The following is a 17713-nucleotide window of genomic DNA, read 5'->3' as shown; positions in this document are numbered from 1 at the left end:
AGTTAAACAACAACTGATCCAAGAAAGCCCTCTGTCAGGTGGTGATGTACTCAGTCATGGGATACTTTGGGTTATAACTGCATGCCACATTGCAAGGTGTGGTGTGTGTGTGTGGTGTGTGTGTGTGTGTGTGGTGTGTGTGTGTGTGTGTGTGTGTGTGTGTGTGTGTGTGTGTGTGTGGGTGTGTGTGGTGTGTGTGTGTTGTGTGCCGCGCGCGTGCGTGCATAGTTTGTATTTTCCCCCAGCTGTTTGGATTAATGGAAAAAGATTAATTTGTGAATGAATTTGTACATGATTTTGCCTGATAGTACAATAGTTTATTTAAATGTTATTCAATATTTTGTGAAAATGTGTTAAAACGGAAGTTTGTTAGAATTGATTTAATTGCCTTTTCTACTAGTATTTTATGACTGCCAGTCAGATTTGCCAAAACGAATTGTTACTCACTGTGTGATGAAAATAAATATTTATTGTTAAAACTATGAATTCTCTGTTCTGTTGTACTTTGCATGCAAATGCTAACTCAGTATACATGTCTTGTTTGCCACAATATTTGACTTAAAATACAATTTTGACCTTTGTCGTTTCAATTAAACTGTTTCCTGAATTCCAGAATTCCAGGGTCCAAATAATATTTAATTTGTGCGTAATCACTTTCTAAGAATTACATACAAAAATAGGCCTCTTGACTTAAAATAATGCTTTTAACAACGTAATCGTTTCATGGTTTAACCATTTCCTGGAGACAGATCGACATCCGGGTTACACAAAAGGTTGCTGCGGTCGCCATGTTGCTGAATGAAATTAGCTCCAAAACATTGAATAGCCGCTAGCAATATCGATATTTTATTTTTTCGCGGAATAACATTTGTTACAGCATGTGCTTTATTGTAAATATGACTTATGATTTATGAAACTACTGCAGAGGCCCCGTTCCCTGTAAGTAACACCGTTGAGGTGATAAAATGTATTTATTTATTGGCAGTTGGCCTGCTAGCAATAACAAGCTAACATCTTTAGCATTGGCTAGCACACGTCCGGTAGCAAGGGTCATTCTAATAGCTCAAATGGCACAGACAGTATTATTCTAGACATTAAAGCTTATTATTTGAAATATACACTGGTTTTATTTATCACTCAACTCTTAGTCTATATCTAATTGTTTTGACAATTGCGGGTGTTTATGTATCATTGCCCTGCTACTAACGAGCTAGCGTTGGCTAATGTTACGCCCCGGACCGAGCTGGTGGGAGCTAACGTTAACATCGTAACAAACAATGACAATTAAAGCCAGTACCAAGTAAATACTGATATGTGTAGCTACTTGTTGTTGTAAATATAGTGCCGTTATTACGGTGTTAAAACGAGTAATATACAACAAACTCGCGTTTCTTTGCGTTGTAATTTATATTAACAATAATATGTCACCAGAAACGTTACATTACCTTTGTTTAATATGCAAGTTTGCTTTGGCTGATTCACAGCGGTAAACAAGATCAACCATCATGTTATTACAGGATAATCTATATCTGGCGATATAACCTTATGTTTTAGTTTTAGTCTGGTGTTCGTTTACGTGCACACCGGTGTAAAGATGAGGTGTAGCTATATTACGTTAAAGGTGTATCTATATGTTAAAACATCATAATATAAAACGTTAAGTGCTTACAAATTGTATGTTCTATTCCTAGCTAAATGTATCATCCCTTCCTTATTTTACTTTTAACACGCCCTCGCTGTAACGTTATAATAATGGGTGATGATGCGCCAGCTGTCAAGCATGAAGTGTAGTGCCCACCTGTTGTTCTTTATATCTGCATTACTTAGTTTTAAATGCATGTGGAGCTCTTTATGTGCATGTATTTAAGATTGGTCACGTATAAGTTTAATACAATAATTGTGTGATCTGGAGAAAAGCACTCTGTCATGCTGTACGTCCTTTTATATCAAGATATTGATGATTGTTGAGAAATAGTTTGTATATAAAATAACAGGACCGTAATGTTGATTTTAAATTAATCCAGTATAGACTACCTGTCAAGTTAAGGAACAACACAATCATCATTATCATCACAATGGTGTAAAAATCAAATTGGGGGGGAAAAACACTATTGTCATGAATCATCACTGAGTTGCATTAAGTTGCAACACTGTATCCAGAGATGTTAAAGATTTTGCTTCTGTATAAATGATATAGCTTAATGCCTTGACAATTCACACATGCATATTTTCCGTAACATATGCATATTGTCCGTAGGTTTTATAGAGAACCTTATTTAAATCACAATTTATTAAATATGTTTGAAATCTGAGACCATGTTGGGTGACTAACCAGAAAAAGCCTTCTGTCTGCCTTCTTTTTGGATCACGTTCAATAGGTAAAAATCACTTATTGCTTTGCTTTGTCCTTTCTATAGATTATTGTGTTTAGACATAGTAACAGTGTCACGCAATGCACCATGGAAGTGGATCACAGAATATGCAACGACAGCTTCAGAGATCCAAGTCTGTCAGTGGGGCTGAAGCAGAGGAGCAGCAGCAGCCCACCACCATGGCAGTCACACAGCAACAAGCTACAGTTAACCACCCTCAATCTCCTGTGACCACATTTTCTTCTGCTCCCAGCCTTCAGCTCCCCAGTCGCCCAATTATCAGATAATCATGAGTCGTAGCCCAGTCACTGGCCAGAACATGAACATCACATTACAAAATGGGGGGCAGATGGTGACTGGTAACCAGCAGATCACCCTAACCCCACTTCCCATCCAGAACCCAGCATCCCTGGCTTCCAGCATACTACGCCTCAGTGGAGGTTTGAGCATGCTCCATCCTCATACATCCAGGTCACCTCACCTGTGCCCCAGTCTTTGCAGCCCCAAAGTCCCACCCAACACAGCCCAGTCCCTCTGCAAGGTGTGACAAGGCCAGGAGCACCAGCAACAGCATTGGGTGTATGTGGACAGAGTCCAACACGATTTGTGGAAGCTGGTATGTTAGTGCGACAAATCAGTTTAGGCAGTCCATCGGGAAGTGGCCACTTTGTTTACCAAGAAGGGACAGGACTGGCCCAGATTGCCCAAGCCGCACCTGGCCAAATACAGCTGGCCTCTCCAGGAACACCAGGCTCTGTGAGGGAGCGCCGGCTCTCTCAGCCTCACTCACAGACTGGAGGCACCATCCACCACCTCGGACCTCAAAGTCCTGTGGCCAGCGGTACTGCTCTCCCCACTCTGGGCAGTCCTGGTCACATCACCACTTCCAACCTACCTCCACAGATCAGCAGTATCATTCAAGGACAGCTGGCACGCCCTATGATATTTGAAAAGACGTCGCAGGGTGTGGTTGCTGGAGTAGGAACCACAGCCACGGCATCATTCAGTATACCCTCCTCCATTCCAACGTCTAGCCCATCCCTCACCAGTCCAACCCAGGGGATCCCCAACAATCCTCTTGCCCCCACCAGCATGTCTGTAGCCACTATAAAAAAGCAGGCTCCCAAGAAGTTAGAGGAAATTGCTCCTTCTACTCCAGAGATTGCACATCTGAGAAAACTGTGCCTGGAGCACAACACCAAGAAGATGGAGAGCCTGAAAGAAGTGTTCAAAGAATACCTGATTGAGCTTTTCTTTCTGCAGCACCTCCAAGGTAACATGATGGACTATGTAGCTTTTAAGAAGAAGCCCTGTGTTCCTTTGTATACTTACTTGAGACAGAACGACTTGGACCTTGAAGATGAAGAGGAAGAAGAAGAACAGTCTGAGGTCATTAATGATGAGGTATTACATTGGATCAAGTAGAAATTTTACAATTAAAAAAAAAAATTGTACATTTCTTTCATTTCATCTAATAAATATTGTTACTCTTTCAAATCTGTCTTTTTCAGGTAAAGGTTGTTACTGGAAAAGATGGCCAAGCAGTGACACCAGTTGCCATAGCAACACAGCTTCCTCCCAATGTTTCTGCAGCTTTTTCTGTCCAGCAGCAGTTTCAGGTGATAGATGCACGCTTGTTCAAGCATTTATTACAATTAAATTATCTATTGTTTATTTCTTAAATTCTATTGAGTATCTTTATCGCTAATTCCTCAAGTGGTTTTTGCAGGGACACCAAGGGGCTGTTGCTGGCACAATTACAAACCCTGGAGACATGGATGGCTTTAAGAGGCAACAGGCTATGGTGCAAGCAGGTAGGGCAAGGATCGTAGACTCCTGTCTCTCCTATGTTGCTTTGTTTCCTCCCTGTTTGCTTTATTTTCTGTTTGTTTTCTTTTCTCCCTCTAATTGCTTCTGCTTTTAGATATATGGCATCCTCTACTAGCGCTTTGTGTTGAAGTCTTAACCCAAGGAAGGAGAGGTGACCTGTAAGGTCTTCCGAAGGTCATTAGTCTGTGCCGAGTGCTTTTTTTGCGTTATGAGGGTATTGTGTGTTTTAAATCCCAGATCAGGCTAAGAGGTCCCGGATTGACGTTGGTCGCCATGGGCTGATTTTCCAGCATCCTGGTGTAGCTCTAGGATCACCTGGCGTTCCACTCCAGCAGCTTATGCCAACTGCCCAAGGTAGGAGTGCTACTATCGGGCCGTTCTGTGTTCTGTTCGGTGCTGCTGGACGTATCCCCTTCCTCAAACTAAGGAGATTTAAAAAAGTGAATCACACCATTCATCTTTTACAAACAAACTTCAAGCAGCATCAACAAACTTCTTCATCCATCTGCTGGATTTCTCAGCAGTCCATATGACGTTCAGGCATAGCTGTACCAACACCAGCTCTCTCTGTCAGGATAAGAAGACAATCCAAGTCTGAAGAAGAGTAGCCACTCAATGAGAAGATGCCATGTCTTATGATTTTCCTTTTGTTTTAACTATTGATCACCCGTCGTTATCCATCTCTTCTTTTCTGAAGTTTGTTCCTATTAGTCATCTTTATTTGGACAGACCTTCCCGTAATGATGGATTTTCATCTTATTTGAAGTTGGATCACAGAATGTGGGAACCCTGTGTTGATTCAATTTCTAATGGGTTTTGCTTGCTTTCCATTTTATGAATCCACATGTCATTCTTCCTTTTGGTTTCTCATTGTCATTCCTTCACAAATCTTTTTCTTTGTGATTGTCCGTCCTTACATCATCAACAGGGATACAAAGTCATCAATCTTTAATTCATCTTCAAGAGTGTCTTTATTTATCTCATGTTCACATTTAGTTGATTTCCTTCCATGTTATTTCATGGCATTTTATTCTGACTTGGCTTCTTTCCCTCAGTCTAAGTAGGAGGGGGATCATGTGGAGGAGTTGCATTCACGGAACAGGTTTTTGCGATTGTGGTGGTATGGGTGTGTCAGGGCCAGGTGTGATGGCGTCTAGGCAAGGTGGTGTGACGTGCAGGGAGGTAAGGCAGGTGCTGCTTTAGTGTGCACAGCTCCGCTCAGGCCTGCTGTCTGCAAGATCCCATGTGTGTCTTTTTGCTCACCTCTGTGCTTTGTCGCTATGTGAGGCATCCAGATGCCTTGGTTACGGCTAAAATGACAACGCTTCATGCATGCCAATCATATGGTGTTTTGTGAGTGTCTGCTCTGTATCTTTTGTTTTCCTTTCTTCTCCCTGTCTCTTATTATGAGATTATTATTCCTTTGTAACATTTCTATTCTTCCTCTCTAAAAAACTTGCACGTATAATTTTTTGATGTTTTTAACCACATTCTCTCAACATTTGAAATGCAATATTGTGGTTTTGCATTAATCAAAGTAGTATTTTATTTGAGAGACATGTAGATTCTCACATTGATTTCATTTATTCTGTAATCATTTCGCTGTATGACTCATTAGTTTCCGCTCTGACCATCAGGAAGTAGTACACTACTGTTGATTCATACAGTACATCTAGTTCAAGGTTCTGAGGAGCTCTCATAACTGAAGCTAAAACTGTCATTTAAAATGGTTATCTATTCTATTAATATCTACTCAGTAGCTTAAAAAGATATAACTTGATTAAATGGGTCTCTCAAATATATATTGAGGGAAAGCTACCACTTAATGGCATTTAAAAGCTTTTTGTTCAAGCAAGACATTTTCAAAACACTTTACCTTAGATGCCAAGATTGTCAGCTTGATTTTTACCATCTTTCTTTGTGTGCTTTTTATACCACCTTTGTCCTAATTTGGTTACCATGTGTACAGGCGGGATGCCGCCTACTCCTCAAGCGGTCCAGATTGCAGGACAGAAGCAGAACCAGCAACAGTATGACCCATCCAAAGGACCTCCAGTGCAGAATGCAGCCAGCTTGCACACCCCTCCTCCCCAGCTGCCAGGCAGGTTACCCCAAGGTGCCCTTCCTATGGCAGGCCTGTCCATGACACACTCTCAGCAGGCTCAGTTGGTGGAGAACACAGTTCAGTCTGTTGGTCAGCTCCAGGCACAGGTGAAGGTGCAGGCAGGTGGGCCTGTCCTGGCCACAGTAAACCCACACACACAGCTCCAGGCCCAACTGCAGCAGCAGTTGCAGCCGGGCCTTCATCTCCAGTTGCAGCCCCAGCCGCAACAATCCCAGGCCATAATGCCGTCAGGACAAGTGGTCAGTCTGCCTTAAACCATACAAATTAAATTTTCAAGTATGTTTTGTTAGTGAGACTGCAAATTGTCCTATTAAGAAATTGTTTTCTCCCTTTTATTATAGACGGTGGCACTTGCTCGCCCTGGTACAGATTCAAACCTGCCAGTTCAGAGGATTATGACCAACTCAATATCCATGGCCTCCATATCTCCTGCTCCCAATTCTGTTCCAACCCCCCATACTGCGAGTCCGCTCCGCCCCCTTGGCCTCAACATCAACCCAAGCACCCAATCCAAACTGACTGGCACCAATGGCATATCCACAGTCAAAATTGGGGGCTTTGGTCAAAGTGCGACCATGCAGTCCTCACAGGAGTGTTCTCAAGATAAGCAAGTTGAGCAGGCCAAACTGGTGAGTTCTTTTAGCACAGTGGTTCCCATAAGTTTCTGCCTGGCCTCCCTCTATCTGCACTTATTGCTAGTAGTTTTTTTCATGTTTTTTTCTGTGTGTTTCCCATGCCAATAAAGCCCTTTGAGTTAAATTGAGATAATGTTTCTCTGTGAAGGGGTGAGAGAAAAAGAGGTAGAAATGCGCAACAATCTACAGTTTTTCCGCAAAGGTCAAGAGCCACAATGCGATTTGACTGAGAGATTGGCAGTCTGCTCCATGATCGAATTGTGGTCACCGCTACATATTTTCTTGATTTTGTTTGGTAGTTGTGGTGTTTGGTGTAGCTTTATTGTCTGCTTAAGAGATGATGAAGTTGTTTTCACAGTATGTATAATTTGAACTTCTGTTTGTTGTAACACTTTCTATTTCCCAGGAGAGTCAAGTGCATCAGCGCATCTCTGAGCTAAGGAAGGAGGGCCAGTGGTCAGCCAGTAGGCTCCCCAAGCTTGTGGAAGCTTCACGTCCAAAGTCCCACTGGGACTACCTCCTGGAGGAAATGCAGTGGATGGCAGCTGACTTTGCCCAAGAGAGGAGATGGAAAGAAGCTGCTGCTAAGAAGGTATTGGCAGGCATTTAATGAGAAATGACACATCATCACAACAAAAGAAGGAGTCACCGCAGAACCTTTTGTCTTGTTGAAAGCCAAACTTTCTCAATGTGTCTCCACTACAGCTTGTTCGCACATGTGCCCGTTACCATCAAGAGCAGAAGAAAAGTGAAGAGAGGTCAAAGAAAGAAAGAGAAATTCATCTTCGTCACATTGCCAGCACAATTGCCCGAGAAGTGGAATTCTTCTGGTCAAACATTGAGCAGGTAGTTTATTCATTTATATATTTATATTTCCTAATTGTGAAACATTCTCATAATTTATGAATTATAAGAGTGTTTTTTCCAGTCTTAATCAGTTTTTCTTCTGTCAGGTTGTGGAAATCAAACTCCAGTTTGAAATTTATGAGAAGAGGCTAAAAGCACTCGGCTTACAAAAAGCGTCAGCCAAAGGTAGGTCCTACTGAGCAATTACCATAAATAAAATACAATACATATGCTCTATATCATGAGCTTTTACTTTCCCACCCATTGGTTTCCGGTTCAAAGCTAAACTGTACTGACCTATCTTGCCTGTAACTACATTTTTTTGTAATGCACTTAAATTACTTGTGTTACAGTACCTTGTCATTCAGCAGGAGTTAAAGCTGATAAAGAGGTAGGTGCTGCTCTGACAATAATGAATAACAATGCAAGTGCACCTATTGCATCTAATTTATACACATTCTTCATATATATGTATGTTTTCTTTTTAAAGGAAAATGCGACTTCAACTAAAAAAAGAAAATCAAGTTCATCCTTGGTTGTTGAACGTGGTATGTGTCAAAATATCAAAGAAAAGATAATTACATGGATGTTTAAAGAGTTTTAACAGTTGCCTTTAGTCTGCAGGATTATTTGCAACTTTTTATTATTTGTCTTTATTTTTGTCCCAGATGAAGAGAGCACCATAGAGGAACAGGAGGCCATGGAGGGGGAAGCAGACCACAAAGCAGAGTTGGTTGACCTGGCCAAAGATGGTACTTCTTTATTTAACTTCTTTGTCTATGTGAAGAGTTGGGGTACCTGGGCTACACAGCATACTGATGCTATACTGCTGGAAGTAGTTTTACCAACACAGACGTTTTGGAAAAAGTAACCTTATCTGAACAGAAAATTGCTGTGTATGGACAGAAATTGTGTTACTAATGTAACGTAATAATTATGTCACACATGCTTGTTAACAAATTTGCTATACACTACTGGTGCCCATAATGGTGAGTTAAGCACAAATTTGGTATTTATACTGTGGAAATGTTCTTGGGCAATGTATCATTTTCACATTACAAACTAAAAGAAATTACACTTTTTTCCCTTAAGTTGACCATACAAGTACCAGTATTACTTGTCTCTGTTTTTGTAATGCTTACTCAGATGCTTTTGTATTTGGTTTTCAGCTGAGATGCCTCTTGATGCTTTGAGGAATCAGTATGCTGGTGCCTACATGGACAGCTTTGAGTGGCCTCAGCCTAGTCCTCATAGTGATGAGGATGGCATGGAAGAGACTGAAGGTGCCTTTGTAATTTAAAGATTAAATTGTCATTTTCATCCTTATACCCATTTTAGCTAATGGTTGTGAAGGATGTGATGGGTGAAACAGTTGATATTCTTGAATTTCCAGAAACGGAGTGTCCTGCAGGCAGTCCACCTGAGGCAGTGTTAATTGATTCCCTACTTAGTGTGGACCAGTACCGAGGTGCTGATAAAGCCACTTCCTCCGACTCTGATAGAAAGCCTGCCAGAGACATAGCGGAAGTGGCTGCTGCAACAGAGCTCATCCTTCCCAAGGGCAGCTTCAGGACCACTTCCTCAGTAAGACAAAAAATCATGCACAAACACACAAAAGAAAAATATGCATTTTATTATTTTTTTCACTGGTCTTTTATTTCACTAGACCCGCAACACAGCTCCTTTTCTACTGCATGGGTCGCTGCGAGAGTATCAGCAAATTGGTGTGGACTGGCTGGTAAACCTTCACAAGAAACACCTCAATGGCATCCTTGCCGATGAGACGGGCCTCGGCAAGACTGTGCAGACTGTGGCTTACATGGCCCAATTAGCTGGCCAGGAGGGTATGCCTCTGTTATACACAATGTTACACACGAAGAGTGAATATTGTTTTTATTTGTCTGTTTTTATTGTTACTTGATTCCCTACTCAGTGTTTATTTTAAGTGAATTTCACAAAGATGTTGTCATTTTTTTTGTCCACAGGCATCTGGGGACCCCACCTTATAGTAGTAAGGACGTGCAAGTTGCTAAATTGGGAGGTGGAGTTTAAGCGCTGGTGTCCTGGCCTTAAGATCCTTGTGTACCTTGGCAACAGAAGGGACCGCAGATCTAAGAGAATGGTAATCAAACAACAAATATTGTCAACATAAAAGGCCTTTTTTTCTTTTTCTTTTCAATGAACGACTGTTAATGTGATAAAAATGTATCTGATATCTACAGTGGTGGGGGGACGCCAACAGCTTCCATGTATGTGTGACATCCTACAAGCTGCTGATGAAAGACCAGAGTCATTTTCTGAGGAGAAGGTGGAGGCACCTTGTCCTAGATGAGGTGCAGCTCATCAAAAACATGACTCAGAAACACTGGGAAACAATCTTTGCTCTCAGAAGGTGAGCAGTGTTATGAACATGATTATAATTTCAGTTTCTCAAAAATCTGGGTTATAATCTTTCAGGTTTGTTTATTCATTTTTAATCTGTAATGTGAATCAGGGTTAACAAGCTTTTTTTGTTTTCCTGATGATCACAGAGCTAAGAGCTGTTAGGGAGTGACAGATATCCTTGTGTGTATTTCCATGTCTGATATTTTTGTCTTTCTTTGTGAAATAGTTTTTAACATTCTGCCAGATGGTTTTAACAAGGTTCAGTTGACTGAGTAAATGAGACATTTTTTGCGCCTCTTGCAGTGAGCAGAGGATTCTCCTCATCAACACTCCTCTGCAAAATACTCTAAAGGAGTTGTGGACTATGATACACTTCCTTTTGCCAGGAATCACCAGGTCATACTCTGACTTCCCTGTTAAGGCAGGCACAGACCAGAACCAGGACTACTGCCACAAACTGGTCATCCGTTTGCACAGGGTGAGTATAGCACCTGCAAATTCCTCTGCCTAATAAACTGTGCCACATGAAAAATTATGATTTTGTCTCACCTTCAATCCTTGCAACTTACATATGAAATGTTCTTACTCCTAACTGTAGATGATCCAGCCTTTCATTCTGAGGCGCTCCAAAAGGGATGTGGAGAAACAGCTGCCCAAGAAGTATGAGCATATCCTAAAGTGCCGTCTCTCCACCAGACAGAAGAGCCTTTATGAGGATATCCTCACTCGACCAGGGTGAGATATTTTCTCCACTAGGATAGTTATATTGTGATATCAGTGTAAGGTTTTCCCTGGCGCAGAGAGTAATACTTGACCTTACTATGGATGATTAGTGCTTTACAACTACTTGAAGACATGCTAAAAATAGAATCCACACATTGTACTGTAAATCAGAGGATTTATAAATGAATCACAAACTGTTTTTTTCTTGAACAAATTTAAAATATATGTATATGTATACATACATACATACATACATACATACATACATACATACATACATACATACATACATACAGTATTTACATACACACTTACAAAAAAATGTGAATACACAAACTGTTTATTTGTGAAAAAGGTGAAAGATACATTTAATATTGGTTGCTTTTATTTTTTTATTTTTTACATAATCATGTCTTCTGTCTTGGTGTGCTCCCCTAGAGCTCAGGAAGCGTTGAAGACAGGTCATTTTGTCAGCGTACTTCAGGTCTTGATGCAGTTGCAGCGAGTGTGTAACCACCCTGAGCTGGTGGCACCCAGAGAGACCAGCAGCTCCTACGTCTGCTCCTCTTTGCAATACAACGTCCCATCACTTGTGCTGGGAGCTCTTCAGAATGCCTCAAGCAAGGTATACACTTGTTCTTTGCATTGCTGGTGTGCACCAAGATGTTTGCTAGCCCTGTGACATTGTGAAACATATACCATGGTTTATTGGTATCACTGGACAGACAAAGTGAGCTGTATTAAAACATGACTTTGGGCTCTGGCAACTTGTGATTGCCATTTGTCATTACAGTTGATCTCATTTCATTTATCTAATAATGCATAAAACATGTAATCATTGGTTTCTTCCTTTGCTTGTCTGTTTGTTGTTTAAGAACCTGCCTGTCTATCTTTTTTAATGTTACGTTAGTCCTTCTTCTTGGTTTATGAAACTTGCATATGTTGAATTTGTAAAAAACATATCTATCTATCTATCTATCTATCTATCTATCTCCATTGATCTGCTTCTGCTCTTATCTTTTATCTCATTATTCTCTTAGATCGCAAATATGTCCATATTTGATCTGATCAATAACGAGAACAGACTGACTCGGTATCAGACTGAAGAGGCAGTACCTAAACTAAAGATCACTCAGCAGCTCATAGAGGAGATCCACAATGCCCCAGAACCAGCGCCACGACCCAAGCCATGTCCAATAAAACCCATGAGGTCAGCAATAAAATCTCCAAGTAACTTGACATGGTTGATTGGGAGATCTGTGGACATTTTCAAATTGCTCTGAAATGTAAATCTAATATTGCAATTTTTATACTCTGGCATCAAAACAATGATCATTTATTTTTTTTGACTAGGTTGTTCCAGCCAGTGCAGTATGGCACAAAGCCTGAAGGTCGCCTGACTGCCATCACAAGTACAGCAGGCCAACGTTCTCTAACAAGCTCTCCCGCTACTAGCACCTCCGTTTCTACCACCCACCAGTCAGCCCAGGCCAGGGGAAAATCCCCTGTCACCACTGCAACTACTACAGCCACTTCTCATGGTAGGACCATTTTAGGAGTAGTACTCTGTGAAGGACAGGACATTTTTGTTTTTACATTGGGTAAAGAATTCCAGATTGTGTCTTCTAACATAAAACTGTAAAAGACAAACTGAACAACCCATAGCTGTTTTGCTGGTGCCTTAACTAGTGTTTAATGTGCTCATACTAGTTAGCTTACACTAGTTACTTTGTGTTAGATAATGTGTTATACTTCACTGTTGGATTTAAAATAACTTGATTTACTTTTCATGCTTAAAAAAATCCAAGCTGTGCCCATACTGGCATTTTTTATTCCTATTGTTTGCAGCACATTTTTAAAACATACACAGTGTGTTCATACTCATGCACAGCTCTGCAAATTTTAAAGATCGGGTTCTCTTCTACAACTCTATGGAGAGGTTTGGGACACCCTCACTGGCATGTCCAGAAGTTTTATTTGTTTTAGATTTATACTTGTCAGTATAAACTGTCAGTTGCCGACCTGTTCAGATTTAGCAACTTTTTAGACCCTAATTTATTTCAAAAAAGCCACTAGCAACAAATTTGGCGACTTTAGACCATTAGGGGAAAGAAGAGATATATTAATTGTAATTCATTTTCATTCATGCTGCTCAGTGAAATCACAGTCCACGGCTCTTCTGCCAATGGCACAGGGTCTCTCTCCCTAATCCCTTTAGCCATGAGCAGCAGGCAGTTATCCGACACGGCCACTAAGCTTATGCAAATGACACGCATTGACGTCACCAATGAGCAATGCAAATGAGCGTATGACGTCATCTAGTGACTTTTTTAGTGTTTTGGAGCTAATCCTAACTACTTTAATTGGAAAAAAAATTGGCCACACTGGCAGCAATTATAGTAAATCTTACAGATGAAGAGCTGCAGGCAAAAGGAACTTACTGCAGTTTAGATGATTTTAGGCTACCACTGAATAAACCTACAGATTGAACTTATGCTCTAGAGATACAAAATTACTGTCTCACCAACTTTGTCCATTGTCAGTTAATAGATTTTTGATCAATCAAATTGTAAACAGGGACTAATCTGTCCGTTAATAATCAATAACAGCTCTAATCCTGCTTGCTTTCTTGGCCCGTTACTGCATAGTGATTTAAATAGAGGAAATTGTTTGATCGTATGGATGATTTGACTAAATATTGGGTTACTCCTAACATGTAGTTCCATACCCCATTGCCTTGTGCTTCACAGCGGTTGGAACAGCTACTCAGAGAGCCCAGACTACACCTCCTGTCAGCAGCAGCAGCAGCAACACTGCCGCCACCCCTGTAGCCTCCTCGGGGAACAGTGGCATTGGACAGCATGTGTTGGGGGCTTCCTCTGTGGCTTTGGGCCAGACCTTAGCTGGCACAGTTGTGGGCTCTATAGCTCCCATCAGTCAGCCAGCATTAGCACAGGTCCCCAGGCCAGGTCTAGCCCCCAGCCATGCTATCCAGCCCAGCTTACTGTCCCAGAGGCTGGTTCTTACATCTCAGGCCCAGGCACGGTTGCCTAGTAAGTGGCCTCCCTTCCTCTTAGCGTTTCCCCCCCACCTCTGGCACATCAGTATGGGCTGCTTACACTGAGGCCTTTACTTGGGGCACTGCTGATAGTGTTCAGTCTTCACTAATCCAGAGAAATGGCTTTGTATATAGACTCAAACTTGCAACACTGGTGGTGCAGCAATTTGGTCATGGTAGAAATGCCATGTTTCAATAGTTGATACAACTTGTGATAATAAAATAAAGCTCCCCATAAAATTAGAGCTGTAGCCATATCAGCAGCATCTCCACAGCCTCAGCATTCTCCAATTTCTGTCTCGAAACCTGCATGTACACTACAATGACCCACTTATGTATACCACACATCACTAAACTAATTTACTTAATTATTATGTCCTCCCCTCCTTTAATATTTTTTCCCTCCCAGTTTACTAATATTCTTTTGTCTCTTGCATCAGCCAGCTGCAGGAAGAAATCCCAAAGCTTTGGTTGTTTTGTTTTATTTCTTTGCTGTTATGATTGCACTCTGATGTTGAGAGTCACTGCAAGCATGTGGAAATGGTCCCACAAATTGTCAACCCTTTCCACCTCAAATGTGAACAGAGAAAACTTTTTAGGAACAATGCACACTATTCAGATATATAAAAAGGAAAACTGTTTTTTGAAAATTATCTTATTGGTTTTCTTGTTTCAAAAATACCAACTTTGTGTTTTCTTGTGAACTAAGGTTGCTAAAACCCTTTAAATTAGGGCGTGGGTATTGTCACTGATTTCCTGAATCAGTTTGATTTCAATTTACAAGGTCCCAATTTTCGATTTAATAACATTTTTATTAGGGATATTTCAGTTGCAAAACCAATTTTGCTTGGATATGAAAGATATTCTACATTTGAACAAGGTTCCCTCTAACCTGGTGCATTATTAAAAGTATTATGTTCACATTAAGAATTGACCCTAATGTAGTTCCATTAATGTACTTTATAATTAACATAAACACAACAGCAGTCAACACAATGAAGTGCAACTTTACAGACTCTACACTACATTATTGAGTGACATCTCATTCAGATATAATGATATATTTCACAATGGTCATTCCAGTTTTTTCCCTCTCCAAAATGTTGACTACCTTTGGACCCTTGCCGACAAGCTAACATGGCATAGTTGGTACCAATGTATTCATTAGGTCTTCTTGTTTCATATAATACAGACAGAGATTGATCTTGGATTTTTTTTTAATTAGTATTGGATCATTCGATTTCTTTCTTTTTCTTTTTTTTTTAAACCGGCCCTAATGCAATTCTTGAACACTTTTTACTTACCATTGTTAGCCAGTAGGTGCATTTTGTAATTTGTGAGCATATATCAGTGATTAAGAACTTGACTTAATGATTCATGCACTCTGAGGCAATGTTCACACTTGGTGTCTTTTTTTTAAGCTGCCAGCGCCTGTTTTAGATTATAATCCTATGGAGTAAACCGTGTTTTCAAAAAAGTCCTGAACCGCCAGCGTTTTTTCCGCAGCTAAGAGCGTCTTTTTGAAGTAAAAAAGAAAAGAAAAAAAGGCCTATGTCAAGTGCTTTCTTGACAGCTGACCAAAGGAAGGTGAAGTAGCAAGACTTGTAGTTTCTATAACCCCAAGAAACAACGGAGAAGGTGCAACTAGATTGACTTGTGCTAATGTCGGAGCACCACTCCATCTCTCTGTTTGTTTGGTAGCTCGCTCTCCAGCTTTGTTTTATCTAGCACCGCTACTGTAGCAGTAGCTGTTGTTATAGCAACAAAAGACGCTCTGGGCTGCCTTTTGTTTGTTTTATTTGAAAGTGCCCTAGTCAACTTTTTCTTGTCAAAAAAGACTAAGAAGTGTGATCATGGCCTTATATCCTGTGCCCACTAATTATCAATGCGTGCCTTATAAATACTTCATGCAGTTTATAACCTGTGTGTGTGTGAATCAACATAATCTACAGAAACAATCTATTAAGAGATGCCAAAAATAACCCAAAGTATGTCCAAAATAAATATAAACTATTCCATTTGTCCACAGCCTTGGAAACTTTACCGGGTGCAGTTTTCACTGTCAATTGTTGCCACCAATATTACTAATTTTTGCACACATTTTGTCAAATACATTTTCTGTGATATCTGCTGGCCTGAATAAATATTCTTAAATGTCATAAACAAACATTTCAGTTTATCTCTAATATCTTTGAGTTAATCTTTGACTTTTTAATGGCTTAAAATAATTGTTGCTTAAAATTGGCATGGTACTGATGAATACACTGCCAGTCAGAGGTTTTCTTACACTTTACTTGACAAGATATCATTGTTTGACACCAATCCCTAAGTATATTTCTTTGAAAAGGATCAAGTGCAGTGCTTTAAGTGTATGTTTCAAGTTCTCTGTCTCACCTGAGGATTGCCCTTACAGACTTTTTTTTTCCCCTTCAGGGTTTGTAAAAGTAGGAGCTGCTATGGTTCCGTCGTGGAGGACGGCTGTACTCGTTCCACTAATTAATCCACCCTGGTTCTGCATGTCTTGTCTCCTTTTCACCCTTTAACTAACTGATGCAGAGTATATTGTTTCTTAAAATGTCAGACATTTCAGCTGACTTTATAATGCTGTCTTTGATTTATTGTTGTCTACTCTTCTTTTCCATTGAAGGTGGAGATGTGGTGAAGATTGCCCAGCTGGCCAACATTGCAGGCAGTCAGAATCGTATCTCCCAGCCAGAGACTCCTGTCACTCTGCAGTTTCAGGGTAACAAGTTCACTTTGTCCCCCAGCCAGCTTCGCCAGCTCACCACCGGACAGCCCCTGCAGCTCCAAGGTACACTCGGTAATGTACATCCGATTGTCACACTTCTATCCCAACATAAGTCTTCCATTTGTGTCCTTTTGACATTTAGACCTTTATATCAAACTATGTATGCTTATTCTACGTGTCTGCAAGTTCTCAAGACATTGGAGGCGTCCTGGTGGTCTAGTACTTGAGACACATACCATATACAGTGGCTTGAGAAAGTTTACACATCCAGGCTAAAGTTGATTAAAAACAGGAATAAAAAACAGCTTTCGGAAATGGATCTTAATGCCTGAAGTAAAAAAGAATTAGGAAAATCCAACTTTTTTAAGGATACCAGTTTTCTTTGTGAATGAGTAATGTATTGTAAATTAATAAATATTCTTCCTCAAAATGCAGGGGGCATAAGTATACACACCCCTGTGTTAAATTCCCATAGAGGCAGGCACACTATTATTTTTAAAGGCCAGTTATTTCATTGATCCAGGATACTATGCATCCTGATAAAGATCCTTTGGCCTTTGGAATTAAACTTTTTTATTCCTCTTTTAATTAACTTTAGCATGGGTGTGTAAACTTTGTCAATCCACTGTAATTGCAACTTCCCTGGTTTGATTCTGGCAGAGGATTTTTGTCTATGCATCCTCCTTTCCCTGTGATTCCTGTCTTTTTGTTATCAGCTGTCAGTAAAAGCTAAATACCAAAAAGCTGTTATGTCTTGATTACAGTTAAAGATAAACATCTTGTAAATTCCATTTGGAATAAAATAAATTGCCTGCTACAGCATACATATCTTACATTACATGTCATTTAGCTTTTATCCAAAGTGACTTCTAATTTAGTGCTTTCAACAATGAAGGTACAAACTCTGAAGCGAGAATCAGATGCAAGCACATTAGCTTCAAATACTACAAGCCAAACTACAAAGAGTTTAATTATCTCACTGTAAATCCC

The 17713-nt window shown here is 40.3% G+C and overlaps 1 protein-coding gene across 1 annotated transcript; it reads left to right on the top strand.

Annotated features, from left to right (window-relative positions):
- Nucleotides 1-753: 753 nt before the first annotated feature.
- LOC116674413 (E1A-binding protein p400-like) lies at nt 754-16846 on the top strand (the record flags this gene model as incomplete). Its single annotated transcript, XM_032506893.1, is given in 27 exon segments — nt 754-939; nt 2418-2618; nt 2621-2761; nt 2764-3776; nt 3884-3991; nt 4102-4186; nt 4440-4556; nt 6172-6566; nt 6669-6956; nt 7369-7554; nt 7668-7808; nt 7916-7994; nt 8162-8199; nt 8299-8356; nt 8477-8560; nt 8978-9091; nt 9202-9392; nt 9475-9652; nt 9794-9930; nt 10031-10200; nt 10497-10671; nt 10792-10928; nt 11355-11541; nt 11957-12126; nt 12270-12457; nt 13667-13969; nt 16622-16846. Coding segments are annotated over 26 exon segments (5074 nt in total), but the record flags the coding sequence as incomplete, so codon positions are not given.
- Nucleotides 16847-17713: the final 867 nt, after the last annotated feature.

This window comes from Etheostoma spectabile, unplaced genomic scaffold (genome assembly GCF_008692095.1).
Source record: "Etheostoma spectabile isolate EspeVRDwgs_2016 unplaced genomic scaffold, UIUC_Espe_1.0 scaffold00000200, whole genome shotgun sequence".
Lineage (NCBI taxonomy): Eukaryota > Metazoa > Chordata > Actinopteri > Perciformes > Percidae > Etheostoma > Etheostoma spectabile.
The sequence above is the reverse complement of the archived record's forward strand: the minus strand, read 5'-3'. Positions and strand labels throughout refer to the sequence as shown.